At 53.5% G+C, this 25592-nt stretch overlaps 1 protein-coding gene across 1 annotated transcript in view; it reads left to right on the forward strand.

Annotated features, from left to right (window-relative positions):
* The window catches only part of CORO2B (coronin 2B), a 126538-nt gene that overhangs the window by 91401 nt on the left and 9545 nt on the right, over positions 1–25592 (forward strand). The window contains exons 3-7 of the mRNA XM_080807446.1: positions 12825–12941; positions 22172–22321; positions 22964–23128; positions 24962–25078; positions 25208–25312. Coding sequence (XP_080663572.1) covers positions 12825–12941; positions 22172–22321; positions 22964–23128; positions 24962–25078; positions 25208–25312 — 654 coding nt within the window. The remainder of the gene's footprint in view (positions 1–12824; positions 12942–22171; positions 22322–22963; positions 23129–24961; positions 25079–25207; positions 25313–25592) is intronic.

Genomic DNA, 25592 nt, shown 5'->3' on the forward strand with positions numbered 1-25592 from the left:
AAAAAAAGATATCCCTGATGGACGGAGGTGGAGGGTGTGAGCCACGGGTCCCCTGCCCTGCCCTCAGGTTCTGCAGCTTCCGTGTGTGCAGATGCCAGCCCAAGGCTGAGTCTTGGCCAGGAGGATGCCAGGCATTGGGTCCCTGTAGTGTCTGCATGCTCCGGATGGATGGTGGGCTCTCTAGAGGGATAATTCCAAAGAGATGAAGCAGAGGAGTAGCTCAGCTCTGGGGGGTGTGAATAGTGCCCTGTGATCCCCTCCTACGGCTGACAAAAGCAGCACCCGGGCAACTGGCCGCATGTGGCTGGGGGGATTATTTCATTCTGAATATAGACTGACATTGTGCTTAGGGCCAGAGGGCATAAGAAGCATGTTTCATACTTTGTAGGTTTCATTGTGCCCCATACTCTGCTGAGAACCGTCCATGCTTATCTCATCTAAGTTGGAGGTGCTGATGGGGCCCCTGGGTGGCTCAATTGGTTGAGCACCCAACACGTCATCTCAGCTCAGGTCTTGATCTCGGGGTTGTGAGTTCAAGCCCTTGTTGGGCTCCATGCTGGGTGTGGAGCCTATATTTAAAAAAAAGTGAGGAGGCTGATAATCTCTTGGGGAAGACAACCAACATCCATGAAAGAAAGCAAATAATACAAGGTAATGCTAAATTGAGAAGCAGGGTAGTATCATGGTTAGAGAACCGCAGAAGACTATGCACAAAAGCAAATAATACAAGGTAATGCTAAATTGAGAAGCAGGGCAGCATCATGGTTAGAGAACCGCAGAAGAATATGCACCTTGTGAATGGTAGCTCCTTTGAGTTGTGCAGTGCACAACCCATGCAACTATCCAGGGGATGTAATCTGGTCTAGAGTTTGTAGTATTATTCTCACTCAGACAGTTTATGGCAGTCAACAAAAAGTTACTGAGATCCTGCCATTGGTCAGGCACAACTGCAGGCCTTCAGGTTACAGCAGAGAACAAGCCCCAGCACCACGCCTTATGTAACTTACATCCTAATTCAGAAATCACACAGGCTGAGGTCTGAGTTCCAGCCTTGCCACTGTATTAATTAATCCTCTGAGCTTCAGTTTCCTCATCTGTAAAATGGTTACAATGATGATATGTGCTTCATAAGGTTATTGTGATAAATAATTGAAATAGCACTTGGAAGTGTGTCTGAAAATGGCAGCCATGGTGGGTTATGGGGGGCACAGCCTTGTGAAGCTGATGGAAGAGGGAAATCACAGGTTGTGGAGGGGTTAGACAAGATGTCTTAGCGGGAGCAGGAGTCAGGGTGGCTCCTGAAGGATGGTTAGGGCTTATAGAGGGTCCAAAGGAGCAGGTCCTTCTAAGGATAGGTGTCCTGAGGAATGTGGGGATGGGCAGTGAGGAAGCCACAGGCCAGTGGGGATCCCCTGATTTGGGGACTGTATTTTCCCCAACCAAGGGTCAGGACACATGATCTGGCAAAGAAGCTCTGTGTTTCTTCCAGATGTGAGAAGCAGTCTGAGACAATTCTGGGATTTAAGGAGATTTCTGTGTTTTATTAGGACCTGAGATATAACACTTAACGTAGGGTCTGTCTCTTGACAGATCTGAGAAGTATGACCCCAAAAGAACCAGTCAAACTGGTAGGTAAGGTTAGGGGAGGGCAGGTGGGATCAGGGTGTGGGCCCCCAAAGGCCAAGCAGATAAGCTTGAGGAGGTAGGGACAAGGCAGATGACTGAGTCAGGATTCCTGGTTGCTAGCAACAGAGGTCACGGTGGCCCTTGTGAGCAGACAGGGATTGGGGGCCCTTTACGGATTCAAGGGGCTGGGGGTATTGAAAGGCCAGACTTGGAACCCAGGGAAGCACCAAGTCAGCCCCTGAAGGCCCAGAGCAGGAAGTTGGGTCAGTCATTGGCCATCCTGGGTGGGAAGTTTCATTGGCCACACCATGTCAGGCATCCCTCCCCGGGTCCCAGAGGACCCTGGGTAGGAGGAGCCCCACTTCAATTCTTGTGATGGAAGGTGAGGAGCTGCATCCCATCAGTCCCTCCAAATCAGGAAAGGAACTTGGATATCCAACTGCCCAAATTCCTACAAATGGTTATACCCGTGGAAGGTTCCAGACAGGCTATACAATGAAAGGCATAATTATGGAATGCCAACCTCACACTGGGGTTCCAGAGGAGCCAGGCACCCAGGAGACTCATTGGAAGTCTTCTGGAGCACCTCGGGGATGGTGTGGGTACAGTGGGTACGGAAGGGGCAGTTGCAAAGGCATTTGCCGGGACTAACTTACCAGAGGCCTCGGGCATCCTCTGTGAATGCTGAGAGCAACCCGGTGTCTCTGGGGCTTGGTGAACAGCTGTCAGGGCTCCAGAGGGTCACAAGGCCCCCCAGCAGACATTCAGACATCCCCTTGCTGTTCACCAAGAAGGGGGGCAGGGCTCAAGCAGGATGCAGGAAGCCATTAGCAATGCTGGCCGTAGAGATGGGAGCCCCCAGGCAGCAGGTGTACCACACACCTCCACGGTTCCGAAGGAGAGGCTGAGGCCCACAGAGGCGGGAACTAGCCCCAGGCCAAAGCCAGTGAGCAGCTGTCATAAACCCCAGTGCTCCGACCCCCAGGCTACTGGCCTTCTGACTGGGACAGGGAGGTTCAGCGGTGTTCCCCAAACCCCGGGGGTAGGGGGAGGACTGGAAAAAAACCCGTAACCCCAAAGTTGCTTCCCTTCACGCTGCAGGAGACATGCAGGGGTGTCTCAGCAAGGGCCTCAGGCCAGAGGATGTCCCTTTCTCTCTCCTTCCATGGCTCAGACAGCAAATGGAAGGGATCTTTATATTCTTGGCAGTAGTCCCTGGAAAACACAGGAAGGCCTGGGGCCAGGGGGTCTCTGTTGAGATGGCCCCTGTGTATCAGACGTTCAGGGCTTCCGGCCAAAAAGCAGAGGGCTGACCCCAGAGCTGCTCCTGACCTTGACTAGGTTGCCCCTCGGGCCCATCCAGGCCTCCATCCCCCCCCAGGATGCTCGCATTCGGGGTGGGTTCCCACTAGGGCCCTCTCTGTAGCAGGGCCCCTGGGGAGAGGCACCAACCGGGCTCTGGGAGGAGTGCACAGGATGAGGCCTGCTTGGGGCCAAGAAACGGGGAGAGACTGCACAGCCGGAGGCTGACCCCACGATGTTCCGGGCCTCGTGTCCCCAGGGCTCCCCTCCTTCCGGGAGAGCGAGGCTCTGTGGCAGTGGGGAGAGGCCAGGGCTCTGTGCTCCCCTTCACTGCCTTGATAGCGTGTGTGAGCACCCTCTTTTTCTTTCAGTTTTCTGCCTGGACTAGAAATTTGCCTTTCTAGTCATCGTAAAACAAAATAAGTCTTTCCCCACAATTTGCATAGAAGCTGTCTTGTATTTTGTATTTCTGTATGTTTTACATTCTTGTCGTATTTTGTTTGTTTTCTGTTTTTGTTTTTGTTTTTGCTTTTTGCTTTAGTATTTTTGCCAATTCTTTCACGGTTCCAAAGGGTTACGGTTTAGGGGTTTCTGCCCACACACCTTTTCCCTACTGTGGGACGTTGGGAAAGGATGGGGGCCCGGGATGCTGGGCCTGGGATCCTTCCCTCTGCAGTATCTCCCCCACACCCTTTTCCCCATCACACTTAAGGCCTGGGATACTGGGAAACCTGCTCCCTGGGCTGGGAGTCCCTCCCCCAACCCCTCAGTTCCCTGAGCGTGTATAACATAGTTCTTGCTCTGTAGAAATTGCTGGGCACTCCTGGGTCCCTCTGTTGCCCATTCTCCCATGTTGAACCATCAAAGTCTCCCACTGCCATGGGGCAGAGAGTCCAGACTCCTTCTCAAGACCAGCAACTTCCTCAACCATCTGGTCTAGGCTTTCCTCTGTGGTCTTTCCCTCTCCACTTACTTGGTTTTCCAAATATACCCGGGACTTTGCAGGTGCTGGACCTTCTGTGTCTTAAGCATCCCTCATGCTATCCCCTGGCTGTGTACTATCGATCCTTTGGATCTTCAGCACCTCCTCCGGGAAGACCTTCCTGATTTCAGACTCTCCAGGACTTTCCCTCCTCTGGCTCCCATAACTTCCCCTCTCCCCCATATTTCCTCCACCAAAGCACAGCCCACCAATTGTCTGGCTCTCTGTCCATTTCCTGCAGTAGATTAATAGCAACCAAGGGCACAAACGCACCCCCAGGACATCCCAACAGATTTGTCAGTTTGGAGTTTTCTTATTTTCTTTATGTATTTTAGCATAGAGTTTTATAAAAGGGGCCAGTTATCAGGAAACTGCAGAGACAGGCATGAACTCTGAGGTCCCAGGAAGCCCCCCTCCCCAGTACGTACACACACATACACACACACACACAGTCACTCAACATCTTCCTATCCCAGACTCAGGGAGCCTCTTACTCTCTTCTCATGGGGTGTGCAAAAGGATACTGCCTAGGACCGTGGACAAAGGTGGCCCCATCACCTGTTCTTCCTGGAGCCTGGACGAAGTGTGTCTCCCAGAGCTGAAACACCCGGAAAAACAGGATTCCTCACTGCTCTTCCCCAAACAACACCCTCTCTCCACCACCCCCACGATCCCACCCCCCTGAGCCTTTTCCCACTCCCTCTGCCCATGCATACATACACACATACAAACACACCAGGGATCTTAACTGGAAAAGTCAGCAAACCCTTTTCATCTTGAAAAACACAAAGATAAAAGAATGAGGGGGAAAATCAAAACAGGAAGCCGTGGGGTTAGGAGGCTTTCTGAGGTCCCGCCATGAGCCTGGCTCTGTCCGGATGACTAACTTGAGAGCATTCACGGCCCCTTTCCCACACTCTGCCCTTTGACTCTGAATCTACCCCAGAAGCTCTGCCCCAGATGTAGAGTTTCTCAAGGTCACAAGAACAGGATCCAGAATTATCTCCCAGCATAGGGATGGGAGAGAGCATCTGTCTAGTCCTTGGATGGTATTTTCTAGGTCTCAAGAATGGGAGGGGGAGTCTGGGCTGAGGGAACAGCATGAGCAAAGGCCCAGAGGTGGGAATCCGGGTGGCAGCCATTCACCCAGCTTGAGTTCTTGCTATGAGCTGGGCCCTGCACGAGGCCCCAGACATGCCTTTATCGGGGTCACTGACCTGGTGGTGTTCACAGACCAGTGGCAAGGACGAACCAGGAACAAAAGTCATCTAGGTGGCAGGGGCACGGAAGTGTGTGTGACCTTGGTGGGGCACCAGCAGTGGGTGAGGGATTCTGTCCAAGCAGGACCGAGCTGCGAAGACAATGGCTCTGATGTCTGAATAAGGAGTTTAGCTTTTCAAATCTAAGCAGTAGGGAGCCATTGAATCTTACGGAGTGGGGGAGTTACTGCAGCAGAGGTGGTCTCTAAGTGACAGAATAGAAGATGAATTGGCGAGAGAGTTGAAGAGAGTGGACGCTAGAGGAAAGCAGATAAATCAGGGACCCACTTTGGGAATCCCGCAGAACAATCCTGCAAGCTCTAGCATGAGTAAAGCCTTCCATCCAAATTAGATCTCCTCCCAGACCGCCTGAGAGTCTGAAAACCCAGGAGAGTACCTAGGTCCCAGAAGGCTCTCTCTGAAGGCTCTTTTGGTATCCGCGTAGAAGACCTGCGTGCGGGAATGGACTGACCCGTTACCTCCCAGTGTCCTCCTTAGAAGGTTTCCATGTATTGGATTAACTGGTCGGAGAGATCAGGGCCCTGAACTATGGGACATGAGAACAGTGCATTCTGATTGGGAGGGAGGGAGGGAGCAGCGTCAGAGGCCTGGACACAAACGACCACGTGGGTTGTGCATGCACATGTGTGTAACTGTCTGTGCACACACACGTGTGTTGGGGATTGCCCCTGGCAAATCGGGTTTACTCTGGGAGGCAGCCACACTTTGGGTGAGGGGCACACCATGTTTAGGAGCATGGGACACCCCTTTCACTCCTGCTGAGATGGCCGTGGTGGTGCCCAGGGCTCCGATCCTGCACAGTCTCGTCCTGGCCTTCATTTCAGGTGTGGTGACGAGGGACAACTGTCCTCTTGTGTCCAGTCACACCTTCCCCAGGCAATACTCATTAGGAACACATCCTGGAAGTGCTTTGTGAGGTGTCAAGGGCTGTGAGCTGGGGGCAAGGTCCTTCAGGCCCAGGGCCAGGACACAGGGGCCTTGAGGAGAAGGACTACGCTTCCCATTTTATGATGACTCTCTCTCTGTTAGTGTCACCTTCCATCTGGAGGAGAGAGAGCAGAGAAGACTGCAAGCAGCCGAATGGGATGGTCTGGGAGGCATGGGACAGTGCGGAGCACAAGTGTCATGACTGGGTGGCCAAAAAGGGCTGCCCCACCAAAGCTCGGAATGCCACCCTCAGACCTCCCAAACTCTGTTGCCCATTGGAATACTTGGGAATCCTGAAAAAATACTGATGTCTGGCTCCCCAGTCCCAGTCATGGCGGTTAAATCAGCAGGGGCGCAACCTGGGCACTGGGATTTTCTTAAACTTCCCAGGTAATTCTAAACTGTAGCCAAGTGTGAGAATCACCAGGGACAGGGGAGAGACTGCGTGAGGGGAGGGGGTTCTCCGAGAGCAAGTTCAAGGGGCTTCACAACAGACTCACCGGCCAGCCCGTCCTGGGATGCTCACGAGAACTTCTGAGGTCCTACTTTGGGATCGATGACCACATTTCTCCCTCCTTAGCAAGTGTCTCACCTCGATGTGGGACAGGAGGTGGCAGAGTGGAGGAGACTCCGCCCGGATGGCCCCAAGTGCAAATTTCAGCTCCTTGTCTCCCACTTTCAGCACAGGAGCTTGGGAGCTCAGCCTTCCTCTCCTTACAATGGATTGTCCCTGGAGGGTTATAGAAGCATTTCATGAAGCTTTGTACAAGAATTAAACAAAACAACGTACATAAATTAATTGCTCAGCGCAAGGCTTAGGGGTTGGTGAGCCGTCGTCCACTGATCTGTTGTTACCATCATTGCTGCTGTCTTCGTGAGTCTGGCCATTCCGCATCTTTCCAGTCGCTCACTTAATGTGACTGTCCACATTCTGTCCTGGTACCAGAGAGGCAGCAGCCTGGCCTGGCTTCCTGTAGTTAAAAGGACAGCCACAAAGAAGCAGAAAAGGTGAGAGCCCAGGGTGCGGGAATCTGGGAAGCCCAGAGAGACCAGGGGCCAAGTTCAAGGTCACTCGGCCACTGAGGTGAGTTTCTGGAACGGAGCCTGGCAACTCTACCTCTGGCTCAGGGTCTGTCCCTGCAGCCCGGGCTGAGCAGACTCCCCAGGTAAGAAATGCTTCTGTGTACAGAATTCAGCTTTGCAGCGGTGGGAAATTCTAAGAAGCTGAAACTGCAGTGTAGGTTGTTTTGAAAATATCTGGTCCTCTCTCAGTTCACTGGGTTCAGATAGAGCCTGGACTGAGGCCCAGGGCACCCATGGCTCCCAGGGGCAGCCTTTCCCGGGAGGGCCCGGCTTTGGCGGCCCGCATGCATGCCGCACTCTCTGAAACCCGCTTGCAGTCCGTTATACGATTTTATGCCATTTCAGGGAGGTTATTTCCCCACAAACCATTCATGGGGTAACAAGGGAGTAGAGGACTTGTGTGAGCAAACGTATTTATGTTGTCCCCCGTCCAAAGCTTCTGAAACATATAAATCTGGTGGACACCAGCCTGCCCCTCACTTCTTTAGGACATACTTATCCACAGCCAGAGAGGAACATCTTTCCGTCAGAGCTGTGGAGTGGGTATGTGTGTATTTTTAATAACATCTATCTTTGTGACACAAATTTTAAATGTTCATCATGGAAGAATTGGAAACCACGAATATCCAGCTCGCCGGAGATCGCCGCTCTTAAGGTCTGGATGTATTTTCTCACAAACCATGTGTTTTTTTAATAATAGATAGGGATCATTTAATGTACATAGCTTGCTTCTGACTGTTTCACTAAACATAAGCTCTTGAGCAATTCTCAAGTCATTAAATATTCTTTGAAAATACAATTTTCAGTGACCTCATAATATTCTGTAATATTGGTGTACTATAATTCATTTCGGCAGTGCCCCCTTGTTGGACATTTATTATACTGTTCTCTATTGTAAATGACACAGCAGTGAATGTCTTCCTGTGTTTCTCTGTTGATTCCCCTGGGATAAGTTCCCAAAGTGGAATTATTAGCCAAAGGCTATGAACCTTTCAAAAGTCCTTGAGACACTAAGATCAAATGCACCTGCTGTGTCCCGGCTCCTACAAACTCTGCCTTCTGGGAGATGAGATGTACTTGAGATATGACCAGACCCCCCCACCCCAAGCCCCGGGCTCCTCCTTGAGAAGGCTCAAGGTATGTAACAGCTGCAGACCAGCATTTGAAGTTGAAGGTCTGTCTCGCTGAAGGGGGGCCGGATTTGTCCTTTGAGGCCTCCAGGATAAGGCCCACAGCAAGAGCACAAAGATTTCCATCGGGATTCTAGGATTCTAGACACCAAGGAATGGGCTTCCCCACCCCACCCCAGGCAGCAGGATCGAAGCTGTCTTTGAGGTTCAAGGACCAGTTGATAGGTTAGACCCCGGGACCCCTGACACCCTAACCACTGGGACTCTGGGAACTGACCATCTCCACAGTGATACTAACAATTACAAAACACTGAAAAACCCCGACTCTTCTGCCAAGGGACAACTCGGCAGTTGTCCTGCTCCCTCGGCTGTAAGATGAAGCCGTTATGAGAGTTAAATCTGATTACATTAATGATCACTATTAGTGTCGGTGTGTGTTTTAGGAGGGGAGTGAGTGAGAGAAGGTGGTATTGGGTAGCAGTTATGAACCAGATCTGGATTTGGACTCAAGTCACACCCCCATAGAGAACTTAGAACAGAAAACAGAGACATTTGCAGGTCTGGGGGGAGGATTGTTCACATTAAAAAAAAAAAAAAAATACAGAACAAGCTTCCTTTAGAACATCTGGTACCTGCATTTTATTTCTTTGTTCTTTCATTTTTATGCCTCTCAAAGCAATAATGGTCCAGAGTTCATACAGTCTAGTGCCTCTAATGGCCTGTAGTTCAAGTGAGGAGCTGTAGTCCGCTCACTGCATTTTTAGGAGCTCTGCAAGCCGGTTGGTACACGTGGCCATTATTAAAAATTCAGTTATGCAAACTTGCGATTAAATAAATGACATCAAAAACAAGGGTACTGAGTGTTAACAATTCGTTACTCCCTAGCTATTTAATTACTCTCTGTGCTCTCCAGGTGACTGCTGTCTATTATATCCGTGGTAGAAAGCTCACATGACCGTGGACTGTTGTGAGTCTCTTCCGACTCTACTGTCGCTGACATCACCTTGGTAGATCAAAGTTAGCCTGGTGGGAATATTTACACCACTGAAATTGGCAAATGCTCCAAATAGGGCCTTTATTTTTTTTTCCTGGAAAAGCAGGGAAACAGTTACCAGCACACCACTGCCTGTAACTTCAGTACCCCCGCACCAACTTCTCTGTATTCCCCCAAAGGGAACTCTGTTCCTGGATTTTAGCTGTTTCCTTTTGCACTTATCCCCATATTTCTTAATTACATGCTTTCACCACCATGTCTAGATTTTTAAATCTTAGACATTGTATGTTGACTTCCTATTATGGAAAATGAGCATCTGGCTCTCTTCCAGCTCAGTCTCCCCTCTTACTACACACACACACACACACACACACACACACACACACACACTTTCCCTACCTCTGTGCTCCCAGTATGCTATAGTATAACTCTTTTTTAAAAAAATATTTTATTTATTAATGTGACAGAGATCACAAGTAGGCAGAGAGGCAGGCAGAGAGAGAGGAGGAAGCAGGCTCCCCGCAGAGCAGAGAGCCCAATGTGCGGCTGGATCCCAGGACCCTGGGATCATGACCTGAGCCGAAGGCAGAGGCTTTAACCCACTGAGCCACCTAGGCCCCCCTATAGTATAACTCCTGTTTCAATAAATATTCAAGATTTACATTATTACAGCTATGTAAATATTGTACATAAATCATTATCACTGTGATTTACATTTGCTTTTTTATAGAACATTTTTCCTGGGGTTAATAATTGTGTTTTTTTCTATTTACTTGATTTCTCCATAGAACAGTGGTTTTCAGACATTTTTTTCTTAGTAGTGGAACTTGTCTTTCAAACAAAATGTTATGTGGAACCTTACAGTATAAAACAGGAAAAGCAGAGCTGCCACATCAAAAGGGGGTTCTTCCCCTGAGGACTGCCATGTACAGCTAAGTAGGTTGTGCACTGTACAATGGTAGGGGTTACCGTTCACGTAAGCAACAGTGTGATTGTCACGACAATCATAACTCCCCACCCTATTGGGGAATTCTTCCATTGTGTAAGGCAAGGTCCGCCTGGGAGTATACATTACATCAGGATCATTCTCGACTTTAAAAAGACTTATTCCCTCCCCAGTGCAGGGCTCTGGCCTCACTCCATTCTGAATAGGTTCCAGGGATGTTGCTTAACCTGTCCTTCCAGTGCATCACCCACACAGGCTGTGGGCCAGAAGCTGCTGTTAGCTGATGGCCACCTATTGGCTGATTCAGTGCCCCTCAGATATGCCTGGGCTGGGCTGGGAGCCAAAAGTATCATGCACACAGCTTTGCTCAGGGATCACACAGTTGCAGCCTGTGGGATCAAATGGAAGGGATGGTGCTGTCAGAGAGTGTGTGAGCTGTGGGAGCAGACAAGGCATGGCCTATCTACCCTTGGGAGTCAGGTCTGGAGGAGAGGAGTTGGCCCAAAGGACCAGTGGGATTCAAAGAGCTCAGCCTTGAGGGTCACACCTAGGCAGGAACCCCTGATTTGCTTTCAGCGGGGTAACCTTGGGCAAGTGGCTGAAGCTTCCTGGGCCTTAAGTTCTTCAGACCTAAGTCGAGGGATGTGTGAGAGTCGAAGAAGGTCATGTGTAACCCTGACAAATGCCACGGGCACATGTGGCTCAGTCTCTGCTCAGAGTCTCATTTAAAGAAAGAGTCCAACAGCCCAAAGGTAACTGAAGAGGAATCCCCATTCTAACTGCTTCCCCCATAGAATGGCAAAGGGGACCCCATTCCTAACTGCTGGTGGTACTCCCCAGCTGACCTTCGCCTCCATTCTGTAATTTTCCTACAATGCATGGCGTCCACGAAACTCCCCTTTGTACACCTCCGATGCTCCCTTCCCCATTTCTCCACTTCATCTCTCATGCTCTGTGCTGTTGCCATTTGCTCTTGGGTCTTTTTCTTCTCCACCCATCTCGCCATTGCTGTGTCACAAAAAGTCAGAGGATCTGGAAATGAGTGGCTAGAGATGCAGGCAGGACTTGGGTGGGGAGAGGTTACAGCAGGACACACTCTGAAATCACTCTTGCCACATCGTGCTGGTGAAGCGTAAGGCACATGAAGCAGAGGCTTTGCAAAAATTGATTCTCTTCTTCATTAGTCTATTGAGGGGCCCAAAAGGGGGGTGAGGTATGGCCTGCCTGAGGGGCCTCCAATGACCTAACCACCATCAGCTGATGGGCTGTGACTGGGAAAATCCTCCCTATTTCCTCAGATGCTCCCAAAAACCTAATATTAAAAAGTTCTGGGGATGGAAACACAGCTTCTGCCTATAGTTCTCCTTCCCTTTGTTAAACATGGACCTCCCTTCCTTTCCCCCTCTCCCACATTCTTTGTTTCATCTTTTGTGGAATCCATCCCTTTGAAGATCGCCTTTCAGGTCCTGCACCTAGCACATAGCATGTGCCAGGCGTGTGAGGAGCTGGATAATCAGACAAGAGAAGGATTCTGTCCTCAGTTCCTCGCCGACAAATGGAAACAGGCTGCAATTGCACCTGATGGTGTCTGTAATAGAAGGAGGCCTAGAACGCTCTGAGCACACAGAGCAGGAGCTCTTCCCCCTTGAGGAATCAGGGAAGACTTCCTGGAGGAGGTGTTATTATCTAATCTGTATGATAATACTACTACTAACACATACTAAGCGTTTACGGTAATGATAATCTCCACACAAAGCACTTTGCTAAGCGTTAGCTCATTCGGTCTTCACCAAAGACTAAGAGGCTGGTGTTACTCTCCTCATTTCAAAAAACGAGGAAACTGAAGCTCACAGAACTTCACTGACTTTCTCACAGCCATGCAGCTAAAAGGTAGCCGAGCTGTAACTCAAACACAGGCCTGTGTGCCTCCATAGACCATGCTTTGAACCACACGGCACTGTGTACAGCTGTTTAAGATGCACACTGAACAAGGCTCCATATCTAGCAGCGGCATTGTTCACATCGTAGGCAGAGTGACTTATGTGATGGTGTTCAGGTGGACCCAGAGACTGAGGCCTCTTTGCTGACTCCTGGAGCAGCAGGAAGGACATCCTCCCCTGGAGGGCAGGAGGGACTATGGACACTGGGGAGAGTACATATGTCCCCGTGTCTGGAGATGTAGGCTGCCAGGACTGCTGCCCACTAGGCTTTGTTTGTTCAGGCGAATAAGAGCATCTTTAAACTTTTTTACTTGAGGAAGGGGTATCTTTTCCTGATTTGCATAAAGAACTCATGTGGACTAACAGCAGACCTGCCTTATCGCTCTGCTGTGTGTCCCCTTCCCCACTACCATTCGGTGTTGGGGAGGACACAGCCACAGCCACGGAACAATTTGGACCAGCCTGAGGCAAGGATGCAAAGATGAATAAGACAATGGGAGGTCCTCGGGGACCTTCCAGTCCAGTTTAGAAGCCCACAATAAAGGCTCTCCTTTCAGGGTCACCCTAGGACCATCAAACTAATCCTCTTCTCTCCCTCTCTTTCTCCTTGGCAGACAGGCAGGATTGAACCCAACTACCCCAAGGTCTGTGGTCACCAAGGCAACGTGCTGGACATCAAGTGGAACCCATTCATTGACAACATCATTGCCTCGTGCTCAGAGGACACATCGGTGAGCAGGAGGGGTGATCCCCAAGGAGAGTGGACCCCCGGGAGGCTCCTCCCTGCTTTCTCCTGGAGGCCTCCCTTCCTAAACTCCTCTCTTTCTCCTACCTTTGCCCTTCTTCTGTCTTCTTTTCATCCTTCCAGCCAGGCCCAGGATGGGGAGGGAGTTAGGAAAAGGACCGAGAGAGCGAATCCATGAATATTTGACAGATCTTGTGCCTTTAGTGTGATATAGTTTGGAGGTGTTGATTTTGTAGGTGAGAATTAAAACACGAAGTTTAGGGATGTGATTCAGTGCTCATCTCAAGAGAAGACCTTCCTCCCTGTCCATGGTTTCCCTCCTGCCCTTCCTGGGCCGGGCAGGATGCCACTGGAGCTCGGGGTTTGGAGGGTGCAGCGGTCCGGGCCGAGAGCACAGGGGCCCAGCGGGAGAGATGGCAGGTGGAGGAGTGGCCAGTCCTACTCTTTGGGGCGCAGGGAGCTCAAGGAGGTGTGCGGTGACCACAGCCGGCTCTGTCTCTGCCTCCCGAGGTGCTGGGCCCCTGTCACCAGCTATGAGGAAGCAGACACGATCTCCCTCATACCAAGCTCCTCCACTCACTCTGAGCTGGAGTGTCGTTGGTCCTCACGGCCACTGCCACCCCCACGCTGAAGGTCAGACAAAGCCAGGCTAGGAAGTACAGGAGGGCTGCCGGCCGCCAAGCCCCTGCTCTCCCTGCTCCACCAAACCTCGTCAGGACACCAAACCCCACGGTCCAGGCTAGAAGCCCCTGGCCTTCTCACCAGGGCAGCCAGCTGGGAAGGAGACGAGCAGCGGGCAGCTCGGTGAAGGGAGGGACAGATAAGCCAGGCCTCTCGGAGTCCCTGGCCGCCCAGGCTCCAGGTCTGGTCCAGATTTCTGCCTGACTGAGGGCAAGGCCGGGAGGGTCACTCACCAAGACGGTCCTGCCCGGTTCTCACTCAGCACCTTATTTCACCCGGGAGTGAGTCAGGTGCCTTTTTCTCCAGGGACCCGGCTAATAAACCAGGTGTCCACACTGTGGGTTCAGGAAAAGTGCTAGGCCCCGGTGCCCACCATGCTAGCCGAGCAGCTGTCTTCAGGTCCGCACACACTGACTGGAGGACGGCAGTGTGCCCTCCGCGCTCCCGGGAGTGGCCTTCTTCAAACAGATCTCGGCTGTGGGCTCTCAAGGACCAGGGTGAAATCTCAGCTTACCCACTTGCCCGCTGGGTAACCAACTGAGGCCCTCTCTGGGCCTCAGTTTTCCACCTCCGTGTCACAGCAGTGGTGAGATGTGCCGTTGGCAGTTGCCGTGAGGAGGAAAAGGGGTCTGTACCTAACACTGTGCCTGCTGGTCTCTGTCCTTCTCCAGAAACACCACCGGTAAAAGGGTAGGGTCACACGCCACGTGCTGAAGGTCCACACAGACTGAAGTCACTGCGGCCGTGGAGGTCAGATGAGGGCTAGCGCTGGGGAAGTGGGATTCGTGTTGGGGGGAGGGAATTCGAGAAAGCTGGGCCCTGGGGAAGCAGAGCTGCTGGCAGAGAAGATGTGGAAGGAGGCCCGGGGAGAGGGCACAGACCTTGGGGGAGGGTCTCAGCCCCCAAACCTCTGTAACAAAACACCAGGCTGGGGGGCTTGTAAATAGCAGGCGTTCACTGCTCCCAGTTCTGGAGGCAGAAGTCCGAGATCAGGAGCCAGCATGGTCGGGGAGGGCCTTGTTTTTGTCCTATGTCCACGTGGCAGCAGGAGGGTGTGGGGTCTCTCTGGAGACTCTCTGATAAGGGCACTAACCCCGTTCCTGAGGGTTCCACCTCATGACCTTGTCACCTCCCAGACACCCCACCTCCCAACACTCTCAGCTTAGGGGGTAGGATCTCAACATATGTAGGGGACACTGCATGCCCCGGGGATCAGGGAAGGGGAGCTAATGGGCCAGGGTGGGGGTCACGGCTGCCTTTGTGGAGGAGGGCCCCACCACCCTGCGCCCCGAGCCAAACCAGCTCTGGGATGTGGTTTGGCCAAGAGGAGGGGGTTACCTGGGGAGGAGCATGGCTGGCAGGGGTGGGAGATGAAGGGAAAGGACCCCAGGCCTGGGGGCACAGCAGGGAGGGCTGGCCAGGGGCCACGGAGCCAGAGAGAAGGGGATTAAGTCTTTGGTCCAGAGAGGAACCAAGCTGTGGCTCTGGCCGCTGGTCCAGCTGGTCCTAAAGCAGCAGATCAGAGCCCAGCTTAGCCCCATCAGGTCTCACCCGGCCTCAGGGCCAGTGGAGCTAACAGGCCCCCAGGCTGGAGTAGCCCCTCCTGGAGAAGGTCCTTGAGGCCTGCAGTCCCACGTGGAGGCGGGCACAGGCAGGGCCGGCACCCCTCAGCTCCTCACCGATGGTCCTGGGTTTCCAGATGAGGGAACTGAGGCGCAGTCACGCAGGGCTGGCAGCTCGGGTCCATCAACCACCCGGTTTCGACGTCTCTGAGGCTTCTCCGAGCACGGCCCGGCCCGCACACCCACCAAGGGCACACGGCGGGGGCAGGCATCCTCCGCAGGGCTGGGAGGGGTGGCACGGAAGGGGAAGGAGCCTACAGCTCCCCAGCTCAGGTGAGGAGGCCCGTCCACACCACGAGCACTCTTGGGACTGACATCCCTGCTGCCATGAGAGCGCCTCGAGGGGCAAGCCCCTGAGACGGCCTCCCTCAACCCGTGCTGGCCCAAATGGTCAACTTACTGCCCAGCAGACATGACATCCAGAACCAGGCTAGGTCAGTCAGCAGAACAAAGTGCCAGGCATTGTGCTCCTCATGGGAGCTGGGGAGTCGCTGTTGAAGTGGGTCTGACGCAGGTCTCCATGTCTCTGCCCACCCCCACCCCTCCACTGCCCTCTGCCTGGACACTGAAGGGAGCCAGCAAGCCCTCTCTGCTCCCCAGCTCCTTTCCTATACCCCCCCACCCCTGAAAAACCTCCAGGGAGATCCATGCCCCATGCCCTCCCCTCCTCAGAGCATGAGGAGGGCCTCAGGAGTCTGACCCCATCCCCCCAGGGCTCCAGGGGCACACACCCAGGCCCTTTCCCAGTGGGCTCCTGTCCTGTGGGAGAGGTAGGGGCCATAACTCTCCCTGGCATCTGGCAGAATCCAGTTCTTTCCGCCACTGGGTGATGTCACCTATTGTTGAACGACTGTGCTTTTTATAGCTTCTGCGGCAGCTAGGGAGGGTGGATGGCAGGCGGCAGGGAAGGCTCTACGGGCTTCCAGCCGCGTGCTCCTAGCCTTCCCAGAGGGCCAGCAGCTGCAGAGAAAGGGAGAAGTTTCTGACATCTAAGGAGAGGGAACGAGTGGTCCCAGAGGGAAGAGGGAGGCAGGCCCCTCTCCCTGGTGGACTGAGCTCAGCAGCTTTTCCTCCACTTTTTATCCAAAGGCTGCCCTCCCAGCCCACCCCCACCTCCCAGAGAGCATGCCCCTCCCCAAGGAGCTGGGAGTGGGATGGGGCAGGATGTCAGCCCTGCAGGAAGCAGCCAGAAACCACCCACCACCCTGCCCTTCTCTTCTACACACACATACACACACATACACACATGCACATTAGAGAACCAATACTGCTTGGAAGTGGAAGGGAGCACCATGCCCCTTTCAGAGATGGAAGGACAGTGGCCCGAGAGAGGTTGACAGCCTGACAAGGCCTCACCCACAGACCTGGGACTGCAGAGCAAGTGGCAGTGTGCCTCTGTCCTTAAGCAGCTGCTGGGCTCAGGAGTCCATGGGTCTATAGGTTCTGCCACTTCCCAGGCCTGTGACCTTGAACCGGTTTCTCTACCTCTCTGGGCACAGGTTGCCCTCCTGTCAAATGGAGCTCGTATTGGGCTTAGCATCAGAGCCGAACGAATACACAATGGTTCGTGTTTCTTGTCTACTGAGAACTCTAGGGCCCCTGGGGAGTCAGCGAGCTGGAGTCAGACACCCAGGGTGCCTTCCACTGCTTCTCATTCTTTGCTTTTTGAGCCCCGCGTAGGCCTTCAGTCACTGGTTTCCAAAAGAAGGACTAAGCTGAATGGTGAACCTCAAAATCCAAGAGAGAAATCCCCCACTCCTTCTAAACCAGGAGTGCCGGGGTGAATCCCCACCTACCCAGCTCACCACCGGCCAGAGTCAGGACTGGCGGGCTCCCTCCAAGTCGGGGGGCTGACTCACTGCCGAGCCGGCTGCTGAGATGATGGCAAGGTTTCCGGGCTTCTAGGATTCTTCCATTGGCTCCAGTTCCAAAGGGATTTGCCAGGCCCTATTCCTTGCACGGAAGGCCAAGGTGGGACTTAGAAGATCCCACCCCTGTATGGAGGAGTCAGCCGTCCAGTGTGATGGCTTGGCAGGTTGTCGGTGCCCCCAGAAGAGTGATGTCTAGACACCCCACACTGGGGAGCTGCTCTCTTTGGGGGGATAGATAAGCAGGAATAACAAGGCCTCTCCAAGGTGTCAGGTTCAATCCAGGGGAGAAGGAAGGCATTGGGCTGCCTGTCAGGGCCTGGATTTGAACAGAGCTTTTCAGACTGCAAAGCTCTCACTTTGTTGACCCCTCCCCAAGGGCAGAGACACTTGGTTTTGTAGTTTCGGGTTTTGTTTTGTTTTGTTTTTGTTTTTTTTAAGATTTATTTATTTATTTATTTGTCAGAGAGAGCGAGCGAGGAGCGAGCGAGCACACAGGCAGGCAGAGTGGCAGGCAGAGGCAGAGAGAGAAGCAGGCTCCCCGCCAAGCGAGGAGCCCAATGTGGGACTCGATCCCAGGACACTGGGATCATGACCTGAGCCGAAGGCAGCCGCCCAGCCGACTGAACCACCCAGGCGTCCCTGGTTTTGTAGTTTTATTAACCATTCTTATCCGCCATCTTGCCTTAGCCTTGTCTGCACAATCTGCTGTCTCCCCCATGAAACCGTGAGCTGCTCTGCATCTAGTATGTGGGACCCCGGCAGACACGGAGCATATTTTGTTGGATTGACTTTGACCCAGGGACCTGAGAAGGGGCCCTGCGGGCTTGCTAGAGGGAGCGTTTTGCCACAGTTCTCCACCCCTTCCTTCCAGAAATCCGGTTTGTCTGGCCCTATCAAGTTTCCTGTTGAAACGGCCTCTGAGCAGATCCACAGGGCTCCTCCCACAACCATCCTCTCTTTGCTTCAAACAAATCCCTTGAATACTGAGGGACTGGAATTCCTTTTCCAGCTACTTAGGCCCACTGGGAACCTCGGAGTGCCTATGGCCAACTATTTGCTGTAGCAGTAGATCATACATCTAACAGTTCTTGGTGAAAACTGCTCTTTGGGCTTCCCGCTGTGGGCCTCTGCTCCCTGAGACTTGGATCCAGTTCAGAGCCTGAACCAGGGCACAGACGCAGCCTGCCCTCCCCAGCCCCTTGGCTTAGCCCTTGGGTTCCTGGGCAGAGCTGTCTTCCTAACGAGTAAGCTTATCTGGCTAGAAAGCCTCCGACTCACAAGGACACGGAGCCCAGTTTCATTTAACCCACACGCCTCTAAATGGTGGGCATATCTCTGTTCGCTATCTGGACAAGGAGCCTGAGCCTCAGAGAGGTCACCTGGTGTTCCGGGATCATCCAGCCAGTGAGGGGGCTTAGAGCCTGCGTGGACCCTCACTTCACGGTTTCCCTTGTGCCTCTGCCTTCTCCTGGCATGGGGGCATTACCCAGGGATGATGAGCCTCGGTTAGCTGGACACTCAGGAATTAGGCTGTTGCGGGAAGAAGGGTTTTTCCTGAGACTCGCCCAAGCAGAACTTCCTCAGTCCTCGGTGACTGGATGTGACACACAATGGCTTCCGGCCTCCTCTGCTACCTGCCAGCCTGCTCCACACCGGTCAGGCTGACCCACCTGCGCTTTCCCCACCCACCGTGCCCAAACCCCTGTGCGCTGCTCGTTTCTCCGTCTCCTTCCTCCTCCCCACCGCTCCCCCCGCTCTCTTTTCAAACTTAAGCCAACATGCTGTCTTCTAGCCTTGTTCTTCCCGGACCCTCCCACCCTTGACCGCCCCCCACCCCTGCAAGACTGGATTCAAGGCCCCTCCAGCTCTGTGTCTATGGGTTCCCTGCTCAAGAGCAGGCACGGGGCCGGCTCAGCGAGACCCCCATGGCTAGCGGGAGTCTGGCTCACAGAAGGGAGTGTGGAACGAATCAGTCTCTCCTCTCTGTTTCGGAGATCTTTCTCAAAGTCCAGAGGCCGCTCTCCTGCCTCAGTCAACATTTCGGCACCGACTGCTTCGGTGTTCATGGGTACACACTTGTCAGCTGTCCTCGAGCTACAGTAGAAGGTGTCCTCAACTCCAAACGCTTCTACACCGGCCTGTCACTCTGACCCGCAAAGTCTCATCCTCTAGAGTCCAAAGTTTCTAGAGCTCCCTCCTCGAGTGCCAACGAGGAACACAGAAAATGATGCCAAGTAGTTCTGGGAAGCAAAGAAATGCAAACCCGGGTAGTGAGATGGCACTCTCGACCTGTTGGGTAGGCAGAAGTCCATTTCTGAAGACATAGTTGGAGCCGTGGGTAAAGAGGCACTCTCAGACTCTGTTGGCGAAAACTGGGACAGCTTTGGGGACAGTCTCACAGTAACTAGTAAAAAATGAAGCCACTTGGAGGCACACGCCCTAGGAGTATTGGCACCCAAACTCATATTACAGGGCTGTTCTGCATAGAGTGACTTGTAAGAGGGACAAAGGTGGGCAGAGCCTGGGTGTCTGTAAATGGAGAGTGGTTAAGCCATCATGGCAGAGTCAGGCAACAGATGTCCCTCCGGCCGCTCACTAAGAGAAGGTCAATCCAGGGGTACCAGGGTGGAAAGATGCGTGCTACCTATTACAGGAGAAAAGCAAGTTCCAGAAGAATACATGTAAACAAACAGCTTCCCTTCGGGTAGAAGAGGAAGAACAGGGGCAGGGGAGGGTGTGCACGTGGGCATGTGTCCTCGTGTGCATATCCCACCAGAACATTGGTCTCCTCTTTTCAAGGGTTATTTTCCTCTAGTGCATGGGGAACAAGAGGACTGTTGGTGACCACACAGTCATCTACACGGGTCCCTGTCCCACCCTCTCCTCCACTTCCAGATCAGACCTCATCTCGGAATGCCATTGTACAGGGCCCGCTGAGGGAAAACCATGGGTCCTGCTGGGTCCCTTCTGTGTCGCCTCACTCCCCCAACCCTCCCCCAGCCACCAGCTCTCTGTGGAGAACTGCAGCAACCACAGGGGACTGCAATGTCGGAAACATGTTTTAAACTGCCCCCTAATTATAAACTTTTTCTTGACTGTGTGGTTTTTTTTTTTTAAGATTTTATTTATTTGACAGACAGAGACAACAAGTAGGCAGAGACGCAGGCAGAGAGAGAGAGAGGGAAGCAGGCTTCCTGCTGAGCAGAAAGCCCGATGCAATGCGGGGCGCGATCCCAGGACCTTGAGATGACGACCTGAACCGAAGGCAGAGGCTTAACCCACTGAGCCACCCAGGCGCCCCATGGCCGTGTTTTTTAAATTGAGAAGGGTTCACTGAAGGGCGAACCCAAACTTTGATTGAACTTGCCTTTCTCACCCTGACGCCTCCCATGTCTCGATGTGCAAAGCTGGGTCTTCGGGGAACACAACAAGAAGGGAAACCACCACAGGAATCGCCTCGGGGGCACCCCCAGTTCCCAGCCATCCCCCCTGTTCCGAGGACTGCCCTTAGAGTTCCACGTTTATTCATAGGCTTCAGAATTATCACTGAACAGCCAATATTGCATAATAACACGACGTTTTAAATTGTTTCCCTAATGTTGGTCACTTTAGTATTTCTAAATTTTCCGCGTGGCGGTGAATACCTTCATGCATGGAGATTTTTGCTTCTATCGGATTTTCAGAGTGAAATTACCACATCAAGGAATACGACATAAATGTCTTCATGGTTCCTGCTAAAGATTGCCAGATTGCTTCCAAAAGAGTGACTCTGATTTATAATGCTACCAACGCCCATTTCATCCACCAGTTCCAGTACAATCTTGCCAGCACTGGCTCTCCCCCACCCCACCTCCCAGTTGGCTACTTTAGAAAATTATAAATGGTATCTCAAAGCTGTTTTTCCAGTTTTTCTCCTTACTGGCAAGGGTGGAGTTCAGATTTTCAAACGATTTGCTTCAAGGATGCCCTACACCGTAGAGACGTGCACTCTTTCCTTTCTGGTCAGGGCACAATCAATAGCATTCGTGATGACAATGATTATAAAAAGGATTAGAATTCCTTAGGTCTCATGAGCACTTAGTTTACAAACTTGGGCACCCAGCATATCATTTTATTCCACCAGGAGGCAAGGCTAGGCAAAGAGGGTTCTTCTCCCATCTGTGGATGAAACAGTTGCAACTAGGCAGAGAACGTTTGGCCCCTGGGAGGTGGAAACCCACGGGGCTGATGTCAGTGATCCGGGAGGTGCTCAAGGATGGCAGAGAGGCTGCTCACTATCTCTCCGGCGCCGCATGGTCTTGCTCTCTGCTCCTCCGTGTGTCCCATCTTCCTCGCAACTCATCATCTCTTTCTGCTGCCCCCCCTTTTTAAAAAGATTTTATTTATTCATTTGGGAGAGCATGAGCGAAGGGGAGAGGCAGAGGGAGGGGCTGTGGGAGAAGCAGACTCCCCACTGAGCACGGAACCCAACTTGGGGCTCCATCCCAGGACCCGGAGATCAGGCCCTGAGCCGAAGGCAGATGCTTAACCGATTGAGCCCCCAGGTGCCCCTCTCTCTGCTTCTTCACCAGCTTCCACAAGACTGCAGATCGCGGCTGTGTCTAGGCTCTGCCCATCCTCCTAGTACAGGCTCCAAACATCAGATGGTCTCCACCCCTTGGAGCCTCACCTTTCGGGAGAGACTTTGGGCCTCCCAGCCTCCCAGTTGGGTTTTCCTGGGCTCTCGAGTCCACCTTGGTGAGGAGCAGAGTGAGCGACAGGGCTGTGTGAAACCAACAGAGCTGCCGAGGCTGCGATCAGAGCTCTTAGAAGGGTGTGGGAAGGGAAGCAGACTTAATACAACGCTCACCAAAAGCTGCTTACTGTGTACCGGGCACCTTGGAGTCTCCCCCGGGCCTCAGTCCTGACTGAGGTCCACCGGACCGACCAGGGAGTGCCCCATGGTGCAGATCTGGGGGAGCCTGGGGTCTGAGGGAGAGGGCCGGCAGGGGCTTCCCCTGGCATTTGCCCACCCAGCCTCGGCTCCCCGTCCCCCTCTGCAGGTGCGGATCTGGGAGATTCCTGAGGGGGGTTTGAAGCGGAACATGACTGAGGCTCTCCTGGAGCTGCACGGGCACAGCCGGCGCGTGGGGCTGGTTGAGTGGCACCCCACCACCAACAACATCCTGTTCAGTGCCGGCTATGACTACAAGGTGAGCAGCCCGACAGCCACTGTAGCCAGAGCAGCTCAGTGCAGTGTTGAAGGGAGGGGGGCGCTGGCGGGGATCTCTTTAGGAGCCACCTGTAAGGATCACTGTTACTCTCCTGAACGTGTAGACCAACATCGTTCTATCTGTCTGTTCATCCATCCATTCATTCATTCCACAGGGCTGGGCATCTTCGGGGCACCCTGTCATTCCTGGGGTCCACAGCAGCTACCTCTCTGGCTTCTTTGGCCCTAAGAGATTAGAAGAGAATGCCCAGACCCTCTCCAGAGCCACTTCTTAAATCTAGAAGTGGCTACTACTGCCCTCTTGGTAGGAAAAAGGAGCAACCAAAGTTGCTGGAGGGAGGAGAATGGCGTGCCCTCCAAAGAGGTGTGCCAACTACGGGACCCCGGCCAGGGACATTAATCCTTCTCGCTAGTAGCAGAAACCGAGCTGCTCCCCAGGCTGGGGCTGGGCTCCGCCAAGGGACGGCAGAGGATTTGCCGGACGAGGAGCCTCAGCCTTCGATACAGAGTTTCATGCCCCTGTCCTGCCTCCCAGCACACCCCGACCCCGCATGGGGCGTCTCTCCCAGGACCCTCGGGGGCAGACCGGGGACAGACGCCTCTGGCATGCCCACCCTCGCAGGTCCTCATCTGGAACCTGGACGTGGGTGAGCCCGTGAAGATGATAGACTGCCACTCGGACGTGATCCTCTGCATGTCCTTCAACACAGACGGCAGTCTGCTCACCACCACGTGCAAGGACAAGAAGCTTCGTGTGATCGAGCCCCGCTCCGGCCGTGTCCTGCAGGTGAAGCCCCACAGTCTTTGAGGGGAAGGGAAGGTGTCAGGATCTGGGCCGTGGCTTTCGGTCAGGCCTAGAGGAAACAGCTGTGCTGGCTCCCCTTCTCCCACGCACCTGGCCTGCACCTCCATGGACCAGCCCCTGTGTTCTGGGTTCTTAACTCACAGGGACCCTGCCTTGGTCTGGGTGAGGAGGGATCTCGGTACCCTTTCTCATCCCCAATGTACCCCTCTTCCTAGATGGGATTCTTCTGGCCTCCTTCAGGGGCAGCACAGGTGACACCCTTCAGCACACAAATCCCGGGGTGTTGCCCAAACCCCATCATGGGCCCAGGAGGAGGGGGCTTTGGACTCGCTGCCCAGCCACCTGCGTGGGACGAGCCTGAGGGAGATGGCTCAGGGCACGGGCCCCAGGGACAACTCCAAGTGGGGAGGCTGCTGGTGAATTTGGCTCCAGCTTGGTCACTGGGTCTCCTGGGTCTTGACTGTGGGGAAGGGATTAGATGCCATTTGGGAGTAAGAAACAAACACTTCCTGAGCACCTGCTGTGTGCTAGTCACGGGGCTAGGTGGGGTGGAAAATTTGAACCAAATATGAGGTTTATCTCCTACACGAGAAAGGATTGATGCTTGACCTGGTGGTGTTTATCTTGGAAGAGTCAGAAATTGCGAGAGCAGAAAGTCATCAACTACTTACCATTATAGATAATAACACTCAGAGTTATTAGCATCATTAGTACCCAGCAGCATTGACTCCGAGCTCGCTGTGTCCCTGAATCTTCCTGCCAGCCCACTAAGGTGGGCACAACTACTCTTCCTGCTTCCCACGGGGGAACCGAGGCTTGGAGAGGGTTCGAGGTGGAAGCTCAGTTATAGTTGGGGCTAGAATTCAAGCCCAGCCAGTGGCCCCCAGAGCCTGTGCTGAGCAGAGGAACAGAGAACCCAAGCTCCACCTCACAGACACGACACAGGTCGTGGAGGTGGCCCTCCTGGGTGCTATCCTCCTTGGGCAGGACCGGAAGTGATGCCAGCCTGGGTCTCCGCGCTGCTCCTCCACCAGCCTCTGGTTTCTGACCTGATGCTGACTCATCCCAACAAAGGACTGTTATGTGTTAGGAGGAGGAGGAAGGGTCATGAACTGAGAGGCAGGGGGGAAAGGAGGCGGAGGATGGCCCTCTTAGAAGAAACCCTAGGTGAAGCACGTCGTGGAGCAGTGACCCAGGGAGGCCCCTGTGCTCCTGAGCCTCACCCTCATCCTCAGAGTTCCCCTCCAGCAGGTACTGTCATGAGGCTTGGAGGAGAGACCTCGCTGGTAGCACCTGGTGCAGCTGACGTTTGCTCTCCCTTCCCATCCCCCCAACCCCACCCCTGCCGCAGTGATGACTGGATTCCCAGCCCTGGGGCCCCTTTGCTCCGTGGCATCTGCATAAGTCTGTCTCCGCTGTAAGGAATTTTCCCCCATCAGTGGCTTACAGCAATGCAGGTGCTTCCCTTGCAGTTCCGGAGACCAGAAGTCCAAAGTCAAGGCTGCACTCCCTCTGGAGGCTCCTGGAGAGAACCCTTCCTCGCCTCCTACAGCCTGCAGCCACATTCACCCCAGTCTCTGCTTCTGGAGTCACATCACCTCCTCTGTGTGTCAGGAGCGCCTCCCTTTTTCTTACCTCTCACAAGGATGCTCATGATGACCTTTGGGGCCCACTTGTCTAATGCAAGGCAGTTAAGGACCCCTCACAGGCTCCAGGGATGAAGGCCTGGACTTATCTTTTGGGAGCCCCATTCAGCCCACTGCAGTTGCCTAGCATCTGGGGCCCTGACTTACCAGCTCTCTCCGTCCCTGCCAGGAGGCAAACTGTAAAAACCACAGAGTGAACCGGGTGGTGTTCCTGGGAAACATGAAACGGCTTCTCACGACAGGGGTCTCCAGGTGGAACACAAGACAAATCGCCCTCTGGGACCAGGTCAGCCACAGGGACGTCGGATGATGACACGGAAGGGTGGTCACTCTGGGGTCTTTGCTGGGGTCGGGGAAGGTAAGGTGCCATCCTGCCTGGACATAAGCTGATACCAGTTTTTACCTACCCCCCCAGGAGGACCTGTCCATGCCCCTGATCGAGGAGGAAATTGATGGGCTATCAGGCCTCCTGTTCCCCTTCTACGATGCTGATACCCACATGCTCTACCTGGCTGGAAAGGTAGTAGAAGATGGGAGGTGGGAGACATGGGCAGCCTGTGGGAGACCCCACCCCCATTGTGCTCCTGCTCCTGCCCTGCCCCATAAGAAGAGCCAGGCTAACCTCTCTGTTCTTCCCCTCAGGCTCTCACTCCCTTCCTTCCAAACCTGCCCTCGGGTCTGCCATTCATTCCTACTGAAGGTTCAGCGTCTGGGAATGATGTCAGAGGAGCACTGGGGTGGGGTTTACACCAGAATAAGGATCAGAGCCAGAAGTGTAGAGGACAGTGACTCATGGGGGC

This window comes from Martes martes (assembly GCF_963455335.1).
Source record: "Martes martes genome assembly, chromosome: 7".
Lineage (NCBI taxonomy): Eukaryota > Metazoa > Chordata > Mammalia > Carnivora > Mustelidae > Martes > Martes martes.